Source organism: Heptranchias perlo, chromosome 9 (genome assembly GCF_035084215.1).
Source record: "Heptranchias perlo isolate sHepPer1 chromosome 9, sHepPer1.hap1, whole genome shotgun sequence".
Lineage (NCBI taxonomy): Eukaryota > Metazoa > Chordata > Chondrichthyes > Hexanchiformes > Hexanchidae > Heptranchias > Heptranchias perlo.
In genome coordinates this window covers 54,807,371-54,820,170 of record NC_090333.1, presented here as the reverse complement: position 1 = coordinate 54,820,170, position 12,800 = coordinate 54,807,371, and the positions used below count along the sequence as shown (strand labels likewise).

At 40.3% G+C, this 12,800-nt stretch overlaps 1 protein-coding gene across 2 annotated transcripts in view; it reads left to right on the top strand.

The window, feature by feature from the left end:
- Positions 1-12,800, top strand: part of lamc1 (laminin, gamma 1) — a 233,683-nt gene that overhangs the window by 164,829 nt on the left and 56,054 nt on the right. Inside the window, exons 4-7 of one of the 2 annotated variants that reach the window (XM_067990468.1) lie at positions 2,737-2,903; positions 6,541-6,729; positions 8,618-8,735; positions 10,123-10,221. In XM_067990468.1, the coding sequence (XP_067846569.1) occupies positions 2,737-2,903; positions 6,541-6,729; positions 8,618-8,735; positions 10,123-10,221 (573 nt within the window). The remainder of the gene's footprint in view (positions 1-2,736; positions 2,904-6,540; positions 6,730-8,617; positions 8,736-10,122; positions 10,222-12,800) is intronic. The other variant, XM_067990470.1, reaches the window with a different exon arrangement.

Genomic DNA, 12,800 nt, shown 5'->3' with positions numbered 1-12,800 from the left:
TGTAAAATTCAAATTGCTGTAATGGACCTGTAATGAATCTGTAATCAATAATCTGTATTGCGTATAATGCAATGAGACACCCCAGAGTGTCATGAACTGTAAATATGCACATTGTGTTCATTGAACTGTACTTGATTTAACCTGCAAATTGTATAATCTGTATTGTGTACGTTTGGAATGTGATATGACAACTGTATTGTATGTTTTTGGTACAAATTTTATGAATAAAGTATATTTTTTGAAAAAAAAATGAGGTCTGGAGCCAAGTGGTCCTGGCGGAACCCAAACTGAGCATTGGTGAGCAGGTTATTGGTGAGTAAGTGCCGCTTGATAGCACTGTCGACGACACCTTCCATCACTTTGCTGATTGAGAGTAGACTGATGGGGCGGTAATTGGCTGGATTGGATTTGTCCTGCTTTTTGTGGACAGAACATACCTGGGCAATTTTCCACATTGTCAGATAGATGCCAGTGTTGTAGCTGTACTGGAACAGATTGGCTAGAGGCGCAGCTAGTTCTGGAGCACAAGTTTTCAGCACTACAGCCGGGATGTTGTCGGGGCCCATAGCCTTTGCTGTATCCAGTGCACTCAGCCGCTTCTTGATATCACGTGGAGTGAATCGAATTGGTTGAAGACTGGCTTCTGTGATGGTGGGGATATCGGGAGGAAGCCGAGATGGATCATCCACTCGGCACTTCTGGCTGAAGATGGTTGCAAACGCTTCAGCCTTGTCTTTTGCACTCACGTGCTGGACTCCGCCATCATTGAGGATGGGGATGTTTGCAGAGCCTCCTCCTCCTGTTAGTTGTTTAATTGTCCACCACCATTCACGACTGGATGTGGCAGGACTGCAGAGCTTTGATCTGATCCGTTGGTTGTGGAATCGCTTAGCTCTGTCTATCGCATGTTACTTCCGCTGTTTATCATGCATGTAGTCCTGAGTTGTAGCTTCACCAGGTTGGCACCTCATTTTTAAGTACGCCTGGTGTTGCTCTGGTATGTTCTTCTACACTCCTCATTGAATCATGGTTGATCCCCTGGCTTGTTGGTAATGGTAGAGTGAGGAATATGCCGGGCTATGAGGGTACAGACTGTGCTGGAATACAATTCTGCTGCTGCTGATGGCCCACAGCGCCTCATGGACACCCAGTTTTGAGCCGCGAGATCTGATCTGAATCTATCCCATTTAGCACAGTGGTAGTGCCACACAACACGTTGGATGGTGTCCTCAGTGCGAAGACGGGACTTCATCTCCACGAGGACTGTGCGGTGGTCACTCCTACCAATACTGTCATGGACAGATGCGTTTGCTACAGGTAGATTGGTGAGGACGAGGTCAAGTAAGTTTTTCCGTCGTGTTAGTTCGCTCACCACCTGCCGCAGGCCCAGTCTGGCAGCTATGTCCTTCAGGACTCGGCCAGCTCGGTCAGTAGTGGTACTACCGAGCCACTCTTGGTGATGGACATTGAAGTCCCCCACCCAGAGTACGTTTTGTGCCCTTGCTACCCTCAGTGTTTCCTCCAAATGGTGATCAACATGGAGGAGGACTGATTCATCAGCTGAGGGAGGGCGGTAGGTGGTAATCAGCAGGGGGTTTCCTTGCCCATGTTTGACCTGATGCTATGAGATTTCATGCCGGTGGGACAGGACATACCCAGGGATGGTGATGGAAGAGTCTGGGACATTGGCTGAAAGGTATCAAGAAAGAGTAATTTGCCTTCCTCCATTACTTACAGAATGTACTTCATGTTGCTTTGTTATAAACTATAAAGGGTTAAAATCTAAGGAACATGGCCAGTGAGTATCCATATTTGTATCTGTTCAAGGTGCCTCATTTTCTGAGTCTGTTACCTAATAAGTGAATAACCCAGGAGCTCAAATATTGAAACCACAAGTTAGCTGTTAGATGCTGATTGATTTTCTATCAACTCTTCCTAATTGGTCCCATGGATTCAGAGATTTTTTTGAAACTAACTTCAGGGAGGCAGTTTCTATTAGCCGTAGGTAACTGTACCATTAACATCTGTAGTTTTTACTCTATATTTACTCTATATACCTCCCATTCTGTTCTGTATCTGCACTTAAATGCAACTTGTCTTGAGACACAATTGACTTATTTTGCTCGACTAAGAATATTGAAAAAGTGGCTAATTACATCGCCATTAAATTTGTGTAAACCATTGTTATTGTTGCTAATTTGCTGTAATTGAGCATCTTATACTCTGTCTCGTGCTCAAAGCAGCTCCATGAAAGATTCTTTCATTTGGGAGATATGAGTAATGATGTGGCTCTGATTGATTTGAGCTCCCATGTTCCATTGTTTCAGTTGTGCAATCTGCCAACATTGGTCCTCCTATGAACTGCAAAACCAACACAATAGATTTCAGTTCAGATTGAAAATGTTGGATGCATTGACAATTTAATCCAAGGTGGCCATAGTCAGATATTAGGACAAAGTGACCAGTCTTTAAAGTTCAGTTGCTTGTCAACTGCAGGTTATGGCTGCTATAAACTTAGAAAAAAATTGATGCAATATATTTGCTTAATAGTGTGAAAGGATCACAATCATAAATGTAAAATGGCTTTGACTATTTCCCATTATTGCTGGAGAGCAGCAGTTGATAAAAATTCATTAAGTGAAATCTATTTTTCAATCTAGGTTGATCATATCCTCATCATATTTGTCTTGTTTGATTATTGATTATATTTTTTTTGCTCATCCCCCACCCTCACAGGTGTAAGTGCAATGGCCATGCCAGTGAATGTATAAACAATGAATTCAATATGCTTGTCTGCAACTGCAAACACAACACAATGGGAGTGGACTGTGGGAGTTGTCAGCCATTCTACAATGACCGACCCTGGCGTAGGGCCACTGCGGAGAACCCAAATGAGTGTCTGCGTAAGTATAGAGCTGTGGATAGTTTGTAAAACCGCAGTATCCTTTCAACAGGAATATTCAGCAAAATGTTCTGCCCATTTATAATTAATTGGTGGAAAATCTGACTCCTAGAATCATTCCATGAAGTGATCCATTCTGTTTACGTATGTGAATCTATATAAACTATTGACAAGCTGTGCATAGAAATTAGGCACATGTATCTGGAGCTGTAGTATTTCTGCAGAGAATGTCGGTCCATGTTTGAATTGTGAAACTTGCTTTTGATTTTGGTGCTTGAATACTTCTCACCTGAAAACTGGAATTTTATTTGTTTGTCCATTCTCTTTCCCCTCTACTCCCTCCCTCCCTCCCTCCCTCCCTCCCCCATCCCCTAAATGTTAATTGTGGCCTAAAATACCAGACAGGCACTTGGTGACTAATTGTACATCCTATTGGCAGTATGCATTGCAGAGTTCATGTTAAATTAGACTGAAAATAAAAGGAATGAGTCAAGACAGACCCATCCAACATACAAAATAGAACCATAGGGGGGTAGCGTGTGTTTTACACTATCGCCAAAAGTTAAAATTTCCCCCAGGAAATATTACCACACAGATATGGCCCATTCAGCCCATCTGTGTAGGTGTTTGCCACCACATGAGCTACCTGGTCTAATCCCACTTTCCTGCTCACTCTCCACATTCTTTATTATTCCTCTCTTTCAGGCAAATATCGAATTCCCTTTTAAAAGAATCTATGGGCCCTGCAACAAGGTTTTGTGGCAGAAAGTTCCACATTCTAGCAACCCTCTGTGTAAAGAATCTCTTTTCCTAACCTGCCCTTCAGTTCTTGGTTCTTTTCTTGAGTGATCTGATGTGTTGGGTTTCCAGCAGGAAGCTTGCTTGCTTGTTACAAAGATTGGGAGTTTCTCCTGGGTCAGAGAAAATGGATGCAGCGTTATGGGGGTCACTACTTTGGAAAGTGCTTCCTCTTCCCCCTCTCCCCTCAAAACAAAAGCCTTTAAAAGACCATTAGATTGAAATCTAGTTAAAGTACATAGCAATAGCAAATGTGACATTTAGCAGTTGTAAGTTTGGAAGTTGTGTGTAATGTGGAAGAGGATTGTACAGTTGGAAGCATGTCACTGAACTGCTGTAGAGAGCAATGGTTCTGTAAATTCGAGTTTTGAACTCAAATGTTAAACTTTCATTTTGAGTTATTTGCTCCCCAAAAAATCCATTTCATGGGTATATTAGGAGAATTTGTGGCATATTGAGCTAGAGGATAATGTTTCGTTTGCCTACTGAAATGCTTTATTGAAGGTTTATTTCTGAAACTGCAATAAACAAATGAAGGAATTCAGTGGGATGTAAAATCCTGGTTCTGGTGTCAGTGGGCGTAATTAAAAATGTGATTCTCTGAAGGTGCAAACAGCTTTCAGTTGTTAACCCCTGCTAACCTCCCACACGCTAAGAGTGCCCACAAGCAGTGAGAGAGGTGCCAAAATGTGCAGATATTGTATATGCCTTTTGAACAGTGTGCTTTCCAGTTAAAAAGGGGATCGAAAATCAAGATGTAGCTGCTTGATGGTTCAGCTGATTGAGGTAGTGTGTAGCTGAGCCATAAATGACAGGAAGGCCCCCCCCCGCCCCCCCAACCCAAGTACAATCTCTTGTCTGTACTGAGTTAGCTGGTTTCACCCAAGTTGTTGGTGTGGGTTGGGGGGATACAATTGGCCACAATGTCCCTTGGTTAGGAGAAGGTCGGCCACAGTTCCCATGTCTGATTGCTGCCCAGGGACTCCTGCTCAAAGTAAATGTGTATGGACATTGGGTAGAACAGAATCACTCTGGGCTGTGATGGTCTCCACAGCTGAATGGCTTGCTGATTCTCACTGGGCTCACATATGAATAAAAGTCAAGTGGGCAAGATACTGCCGGGGGGTGCACAACCTGCAGTACTGTACCCCCCCCAGCAAGGAGTCAACAGCTGCGGGAAGGGATCGGAGAAAATTGGCAGAAAAGTTTGAAAAAAGAAAATCAATGAAGAATTTAACTTTATCTCGCTAACTGTTATCTGCAGAAAATTTGAGCATTCTTATAGTTTGGTGATTTTTTCGAACATCTGAAATTAGTAAAATGTATGGCTTTTGTCGGTGCGGTGGGGGGGCTCTTTTGTTTTCTGTTGGTTTGGTACAGGTTGAACATGTATTTTAAATCAAGATCGAGGCTATGTTTTATCGCAGTTATACCTTCCTTAGGATTTCTTTTGTTAAGCCTTTTCTGAAAGGCACTTCAGTTGTTCAAATGCACTGGCCAGTAATTCCAGCACTACTGTCACCGTTTCAGTAGGGAACTCAATCAGCATGTCTCATAATAACCTCATTTTAAATTAAGTTTGAGATTGTCCTTGGAAAAGTTTCCAGTTCTTGGTTGGTTACTAGTGAGCTAATTCTTAGCATTAAGGGTACATATCTTGAAGCACTAATTCTCCTGCTCCTCTTTTCTCTCCCTCCTAGTTTCAGCCTCCATCAGCTAAACAAAAAATAGAGACAGAAGGGAGAAGAATTTAAAAAGTTTTCAACTGATAAGCACTCCACTAACTATCTTGCTGTCACCTGGTCATTGGTTGGTGGTCTGACACTGTCTTTGCATCTGCTGACTTGCACTTCAGTGAAGTCCTGTCCAGTTGCATCCAGATGTCTGGATGAAAATGCTGCTCCATCTCCATGTGGAACCACTTCCCTTATCCAGCTCGCCCTGCTAGAATCATGCCTGCTGTTGGCTTGTCAAGATCCCCAATTAAGAACTGTTGTGGAGGAGTCTGACACAAACCAGTTTTGCTGGAGAAGAATCCAGCTGTCCACCAAACAAAAAATGAAAAGAACATTTATTAAAAAGTAAACCTATCCTGATATTTTAAATTCTAACTATCTGAATCTAATTACATGAGTTTTAGCAATAACAAACATTAGTTGTCTTAGTTGCTACGTTGACCGGTGCTCTAGATGAAGTGTATATAGTCAGAGGATATACACTGAGCAAGTGGATATGGATTATGTCCCTTGAGTAGAATGACCTCAGCAAGTGGCAAAGCTGCACGAGCACTGTCTGTCATACCACTAAGTGGTGTAAAAAAAATTGTATCCCACAGCTTCTTGTATTCTGTTTATAATATTACTTAATAAGAATTAAATGTAAATATTTAAAATGGAAGCTAAATTGGATAGATTGCAGATATAAACACAGAAAATGCTGGAACTGAACAATCACGGTCAGTCAGCATCTGAAAGAGCAAGACCGGTTATTGTGTCAGATGGAGCCAGGTGCTGACTGATCTCTAGTATACTTGCAGTATTTTCTGTTTTTATTTGATTTCCAGCATTCACGACCTTTCTTTGCATCTCTGAAAGTATTGTACTGCTTCTGGTGACATCACTGTAAATATTTCTCTCTAGTGAGTCTCAGTTATGAGAGAAACTATGAAAAATAGTCCAGGGAAGATTCCATCACATCATAAATTCTAAATTCTGCTGGATTATACTCATGTGTTTCAGAAATATTTTATTTTGCATTGTTGAATGTCTACCTGGTACAGCGGGTAGTTTGCACAGTGATAACATGGAAGTTGTTTATTTTACAATTTCTACTCTTGTCAGCTTGCAATTGCCATGGCAAATCTGCAGAATGCTACTTTGACTCCGAGCTGTACCGAGCCACCGGACATGGCGGACACTGTCGCAACTGTATTGAGAACACAGATGGTGCCAACTGTGAGAGGTGCAGGGATGATTTCTACCGCCTGGGCCCGGAAACCCAATGTCTGTCCTGCAATTGTAACCCAGTGGGTGAGTTTAGATCTGTTGTAAATTGAAAATGTTTAGGTTTTTTTCGTCAACTGTGCACACATTTTTTGTTAAAGTTGGTACCATAAAATGTTGAGAAAAAACATCAATGATAAATACTTTATACGGCTCTGGTCAAATCGAATCTTTACTTAAGAGCAGGACTGGGGTCTCATTTGAGCAAGAAATACAAAATGGCAAGTTGGTGGGGACAGAAGAATCAAAATTATCTTTTTTTCCTTTTGATATTTTGAGGATGGTTCAAGCTTAATATTGTTTCTGTTTACATCCACCTCTGCCTTATTTCATTTCTTGTACTGGATGTTATTTAATCGCAACCCAGTGCGGGTACTACAGTTTCCCTTCAAGTAGAAGCTGTTGAATTTTCATTAAACTCTTCACACCAATTTTATGTCAATCACTTTGGCTTGAATCCAGCATCCAGTAGAGGCTATTACTCCCAACATAAAATGTAGGGAAGTTCTTTGCTTTAGTGTAAGCTCTAAAGCCTCATGTTAAACAGCTGCAGCGTCAGCACTCCAGGTGCATTGAGGGGTCTTTTATTTATTTTTTGCTTTACCAATGGTAGTAACAGGACTTTCCCATCAATAACTCAAAACTTGAGTCCTATCTTTGTGGTTTGGACAGTGTAATTTTTTATTGGGAATTATGTATTAATTAAGTGGAGCTAATTTGCATATGTAAATAGAACAGGACTTTCACCGATGTCTATCACAAAACAAAAACTGCATGAATGTATTGCAAACTGCCTGGTTTGTTTTGACTCTTTTTTTCCAGAACTCTGCGACTGCTTTTAATACAGTGTAAATGTCAGTTGGCGACAAGTCAATAGCTTAAATTAAGTATGACATCTTTGGGTTTCTTTTGAAAATGAGCACACTGGGAATTCTGTGCATCCCTAAACATGGTGTCCCTTTGACACTGACTGGACATCTCAGTAACTTTATAAAGTGCTTAGAATTTCTTTATAAAACTGCACACACGCTTATAAACATGTCCTTGTCATCGTTAAAAAAAAAAATCGAATTTTCTTCATATGGTAGCTGACTTTCTATTAGTCCCTAAATTGCTTTCAAAAGTTGTTGGGCAGGAACCCACAAATCTGTTTCAGTACATATCTATGAAACCGAGCTGTCTTCACAGTAACACAACAGTATTGCTGCAATATTAGAAAACTTGTAACCTTCTATCTGGGCTTTTAGAAAATTACTATATTACAAACAATTTGTACAATTACATATCTGTTGAGCTTATCTTGTCATAACAACTTTTGACTAAATTTTCCCAGATTTTGGCTGCTCATACTCTGTATTCCTTCGATATGCATGAAAAGACTGATTTTATAAATGGATTTGATGTGTCCCTTGAGCTCAGATTACTATGTAGGGTTTTTCTCCAGACTTCCATGTTATGCATTAATCTTGGTGTGTGCATTTGCATCAGTAGCTATATATTTTGTTAGGATGCAGATAAATATTTTGCATTCAATTTTTGTAAACTTTTTTTTCTCTTTCCCCTCCTCTCTGAAGTCACAACTCTGTTTATTATTCTCCTACTGTTTAGACTGTCTGACTTGCCACGTACGTTTATCTTTTGGGATTTGGTGCCTCTCACTTTTTCGGCTCCTTGTGGAGCAGCCAGTTGGCATTTTAACAAAATAGCTTCTAGAAATACAGTTATCATGGAAGAAATGGTAGTGAACTGAAGATTTTGGTTACCAGAATTATTCAAATTGCTGTGATAGAAACAACCATTTTTGAAATTAAATTTGTTTGCTCCTTCATACTTATTTCTTTTCTCCCTCCCCACACCCCTAAAAAGCTTTACTTTCTAGGTGATCAAGTTATATTTGCTTCTCTTTCCTTTCAAGGTTCGGTCAGCACGCAGTGTGATATCTATGGTCGGTGTAGCTGCAAGTCAGGAGTGATGGGAGATAAATGTGACCATTGCCAGCCTGGCTACCACTCCCTAACTGAAGCAGGCTGCAGGTAATTGGAAGCCTGTTGTATTGTAGTTTCCTCGCCTTTCATGCATTTTCAGTGGTGAAGGTAACCGTTATATTTTGACAGATATTTGAGGTGATGGTAGGAATTGAGCTGCTCACTAATATTAAAAGATATATCATGTTTGTGGGTTGCTTCCCCCTTCCCCCCTGCCCAGCAATCCTGCCTGTAGCTTTTAATCATTATAGGATAGAAATTACTGTTGGCAGTAGTAGCAGCTGAAGGATTAATGTGTTCATTACATGCCACATTCCCCTGTCCACTATTTTAATGCTGGCATTGACGTGTTTCTTTTAAATGGTTAACACGTCTGCTGAAACAACACATGAGAACATTTCGAACAAACACATTAAGGTATTGTTGCCAGCAGTAGTTACTCTATATGTATAATATTATGCTATTTTACAATAGCATTTGCTGATACTATGTTTTAATTTAGTGTCTACTAATTAAATATTAATATGCCCTTTTACTGACTTTTTAAGGCAAAACGTTCCCTAATTTGTTTCCGCAGAAGTCTGTTTCTGTCAGGCAATTAAACTTGACTAGTGAAGATTATACAAAATCTTTAAATTGCTGCCTTGCATTTCCAGTGAATTTCCTCAAATAGCTGTTCCTTATTGCTCCATTCCAAGCACTCTGTGTTCAGCTATTTAGGCATTTCATTCCTTGCTGGCAAATTTCTCAAATGCTCAGATTAACATTTGTATAGATTATATGGAAACAAAGTCCCCACTGATAGATGCGGAAAAGATCCAATTGGGTAGCCCATTGAGCCTTATGTGTGAATAATTGTCACCTTGGTGAGGTAACAGAATGCCCAGTGCTCATGGAGCTGTACTCCAGCAAGGAGTCAACAACTTTACGAGGAGGAAGGGAGGAATTTGGCAAATAAACTCTGATTATTAGCATGTTATCTTGTTTATTCAGTGAGCTGAAGCTAAATTGAAGTGGGAGTGTCACCATCAGTGCACCTTTCTAATTGCTAAATAACTACAAAAGGGCTTTTTTTCAAATGTTTTCTTTGTTTTAAAATTGAGCCTGTTTTAAAGTGTTACTATACTTATGCTTGGGATGAGAGAACTGTGGAACAGCCTTGTTTAATGTTCATAAAATTACTACATTGCTTGTGTGCAATGCCATAATTGAGATCATAATTCACAAAATGAAACCAAAAGGCTTCATGTTTTTGTTGTGGTGCAATCCTATTGTATTTTAGCTTCAGTGTAGAAGCATCAGCGTTGTACATTTTGAGATAAAGAGCAATACTGGAGACTACTGCGCTGTGCCATCATTAACTATTGGTGCCACAGTAGCACGTCAAGGGTTCAGATGTCCTTGTGTGTTTCTAATGTGCATTCTCTGTTGGCAGACCATGTGCCTGCAACCCTGCTGGTAGTACAGCGGAATGCAGTGTTGATACAGGACGTTGTATCTGCAAGAATAATGTTGAGGGATTCAACTGTGAGAGGTAAGTTTGTGTTTTTTTTGAAGTTATGTGGTTCTAACCGTTCTAGGGAAGAGTAATATCTCTATTTTCCTCATGCTTTTATCTTTTACATATCTTAGGATAGGGCTATTAGGGAAACTGACTGGGACAATGTTTCTTCAGCTTCCCACACAGCTTTGCCTGCTGGCCACCATTAGTTCTCATTCTATTATTAGTAACAGTGTCTTGCTGTTCTCCATGCGGAAAAAAAATCTTGAACAAACCTTTTTGCTTCAGAATTGGACAATTCCAGTTTTTGAAGCTTCAGCATTAATTTTTCTGTGTGGCAAGTGACCTGGCACAGTGTAACGTCCTGTGACAAATCCCACAAATTTAAATACCTGTTGTATGTAGTGACTTGCTGAATAACTACTGCATTGGCTGTAAAGTGCTTTGGGACGTCCTGAGGTTGTGAAAGGTGCTATATGAATGCAAGTCTGTCTTTCTTTTGACAGCACCTGTTCTTGAATGCTGGCACATTACAGGCCAAACTTATCTTCTTACTGAAGGACCTTTATTTTCAAAGTTTAGAAAGTGCTCTGATGTATGGCCACTCTGAACATCCTGTGGGATCCTGCACCCTTCTTTGGGATTTCTCCAATTTTTCAGTAATAGTCAAGTTTTTTTTATTGTCCTACACCAAAACACCAAGAGGCTTGCCTTCATTTCTGCAGCACAGAATGGTAAGAAAGAAGGTAGTGGAAACTGATCTTTGAAGATAAGATGGCTTCCTTCAATGCACCTCCATTTACTGTCAGCTTTTAGAATTGGGTTCTTAACCTAATCTATAAAGGAACATGAGCAATTGATCCAGCGTAGGAGGGTGTTTTAATCATCTGCCTCCAATTGTGCTTTTTCCTTGATCAAACAAGCTTTCTTTGGTTATTGCCTTTAAAACTCAGTGTCGGTATGAACTACTACTAGATTTGCTGGAACATCCACCTTGAAATCCTTTGGGGCAAGGGAAGATTTTTTTTTTTTGTCGACCTTTGTGTTGCAATTGTCACTTTGTTCGGAAGGTAATCTCCTCACTCAGGAATCGTGGACCTCAGGTCCATGGCTGGCCCGGTGATATGCTAAAGCTTTGCGTTGTTTTGTGAAATTGGGTTTAAAAACCACTATTTGAAAGCATGCTCAGTTCAAAAGAATTGTTTCTTTGGATCACTTAACAGGCAGTCCCTGTTTTAGTTTTGCTGCTTTGCCCGGTTGCTACAGATTTTATGAGGCTGTGAAATGTCAAGGTCAGATTCTAATAATATGCAGATTCCAAAATAATAGGACAGCTGTCTTGGATCCAAGTCTTTTTTGAGTATTGAAAAGGACAAACTCAGGCTGATGACTAGCAGATTATTGGCATCCAGAAAATTAAAATAGGGGTGGAAAAGTTTGTTCCAAGATTTCAGCATTCATTTTACAGCTATAAATTGATATTTTGCCAATCTTGCTTTAATGGCACCAGTTTCTCAATTGGAGACTCAAACATGGGTCATTTAAAAGTCTTCCAGAGATTAAGGATTCCTTTCCCATTAAATGGACCAACATTGGTTTCAAATATTTAGGACTGCACATAATCTGCAGACGCTGTGTAAAGCTGACTATCTCCATATTCTTTGTACAATTAGAGATGATACAGGTCAGTGTTAGTAGCGGGTAGTGTGTACCAAAAATGGTACCTTTACCAGCAGAATTTCAGGAAACTTCCTCGATTGGGCTTAAATACTATAAGATGTCACCCCTGGAATCTGATGATATTTAATACACGTTGGAGGTGGCATAACCTCATCCATATTTCTGGACTGTTAGAATTTTGAAATTCGGCCTCTCTCTTGGCTCTATTGTCAAAATCACCACCGAGATCTCGTAACCTCAAGTGTCAGCTCCAGGGCAAATTTCCCCCCTTGATCCTAGAATGGATCAGCTAATTAGGTTGTTTTATGCAAATAGCCATTCTATTCCAGTCTTGCAGCACCAGTGGCGCTCCTAAGTAGCAATCTGAAAAAAAATTGCTTATTTTTACTTGCAGCAGGAGTTTTTTCTGATATGGGTGCCTTTTTTAGGAGTAAAGTGAACAATGGATGAATGACCAATGCAAGGCATCTATGATTATTAATCTTAAGAAATGTAAGAACTGTGGAATGTGAAAAGGCTATTTGGCATGTCAAGCCCATTTCTTTCATAGGATAGTCTGTACATAGTCTATCACTCTACCCCCACCCATTAATCTCCTGAATGAAGATGCTACAAAATACCTAATCCCCAAAGGTAATCAAATGAAACTCCAGAATATTCATTCATCCTCATGTCTCCACTATTTGATATTTTATTCAGCTCCTTTTTCAAGGAATTAATTGATTCAGCATCAACGTAGTGGTGTTAGCTGTGGCTCAGTGGTAGCCCTCTTGCCTCTGAGTCAGAAGGTCGTGGGTTCAGTCCTACTCCAGAGACTTGAGCACAAATTCTAGGCTGACACTCCAGTGCAGTACTGAGGGAGTGCTGCACTGTCAGGTGCCATCTTTTGGATGGGACGTTAAACTGAGACTGTCTGCTCCCTCAGGTGGATG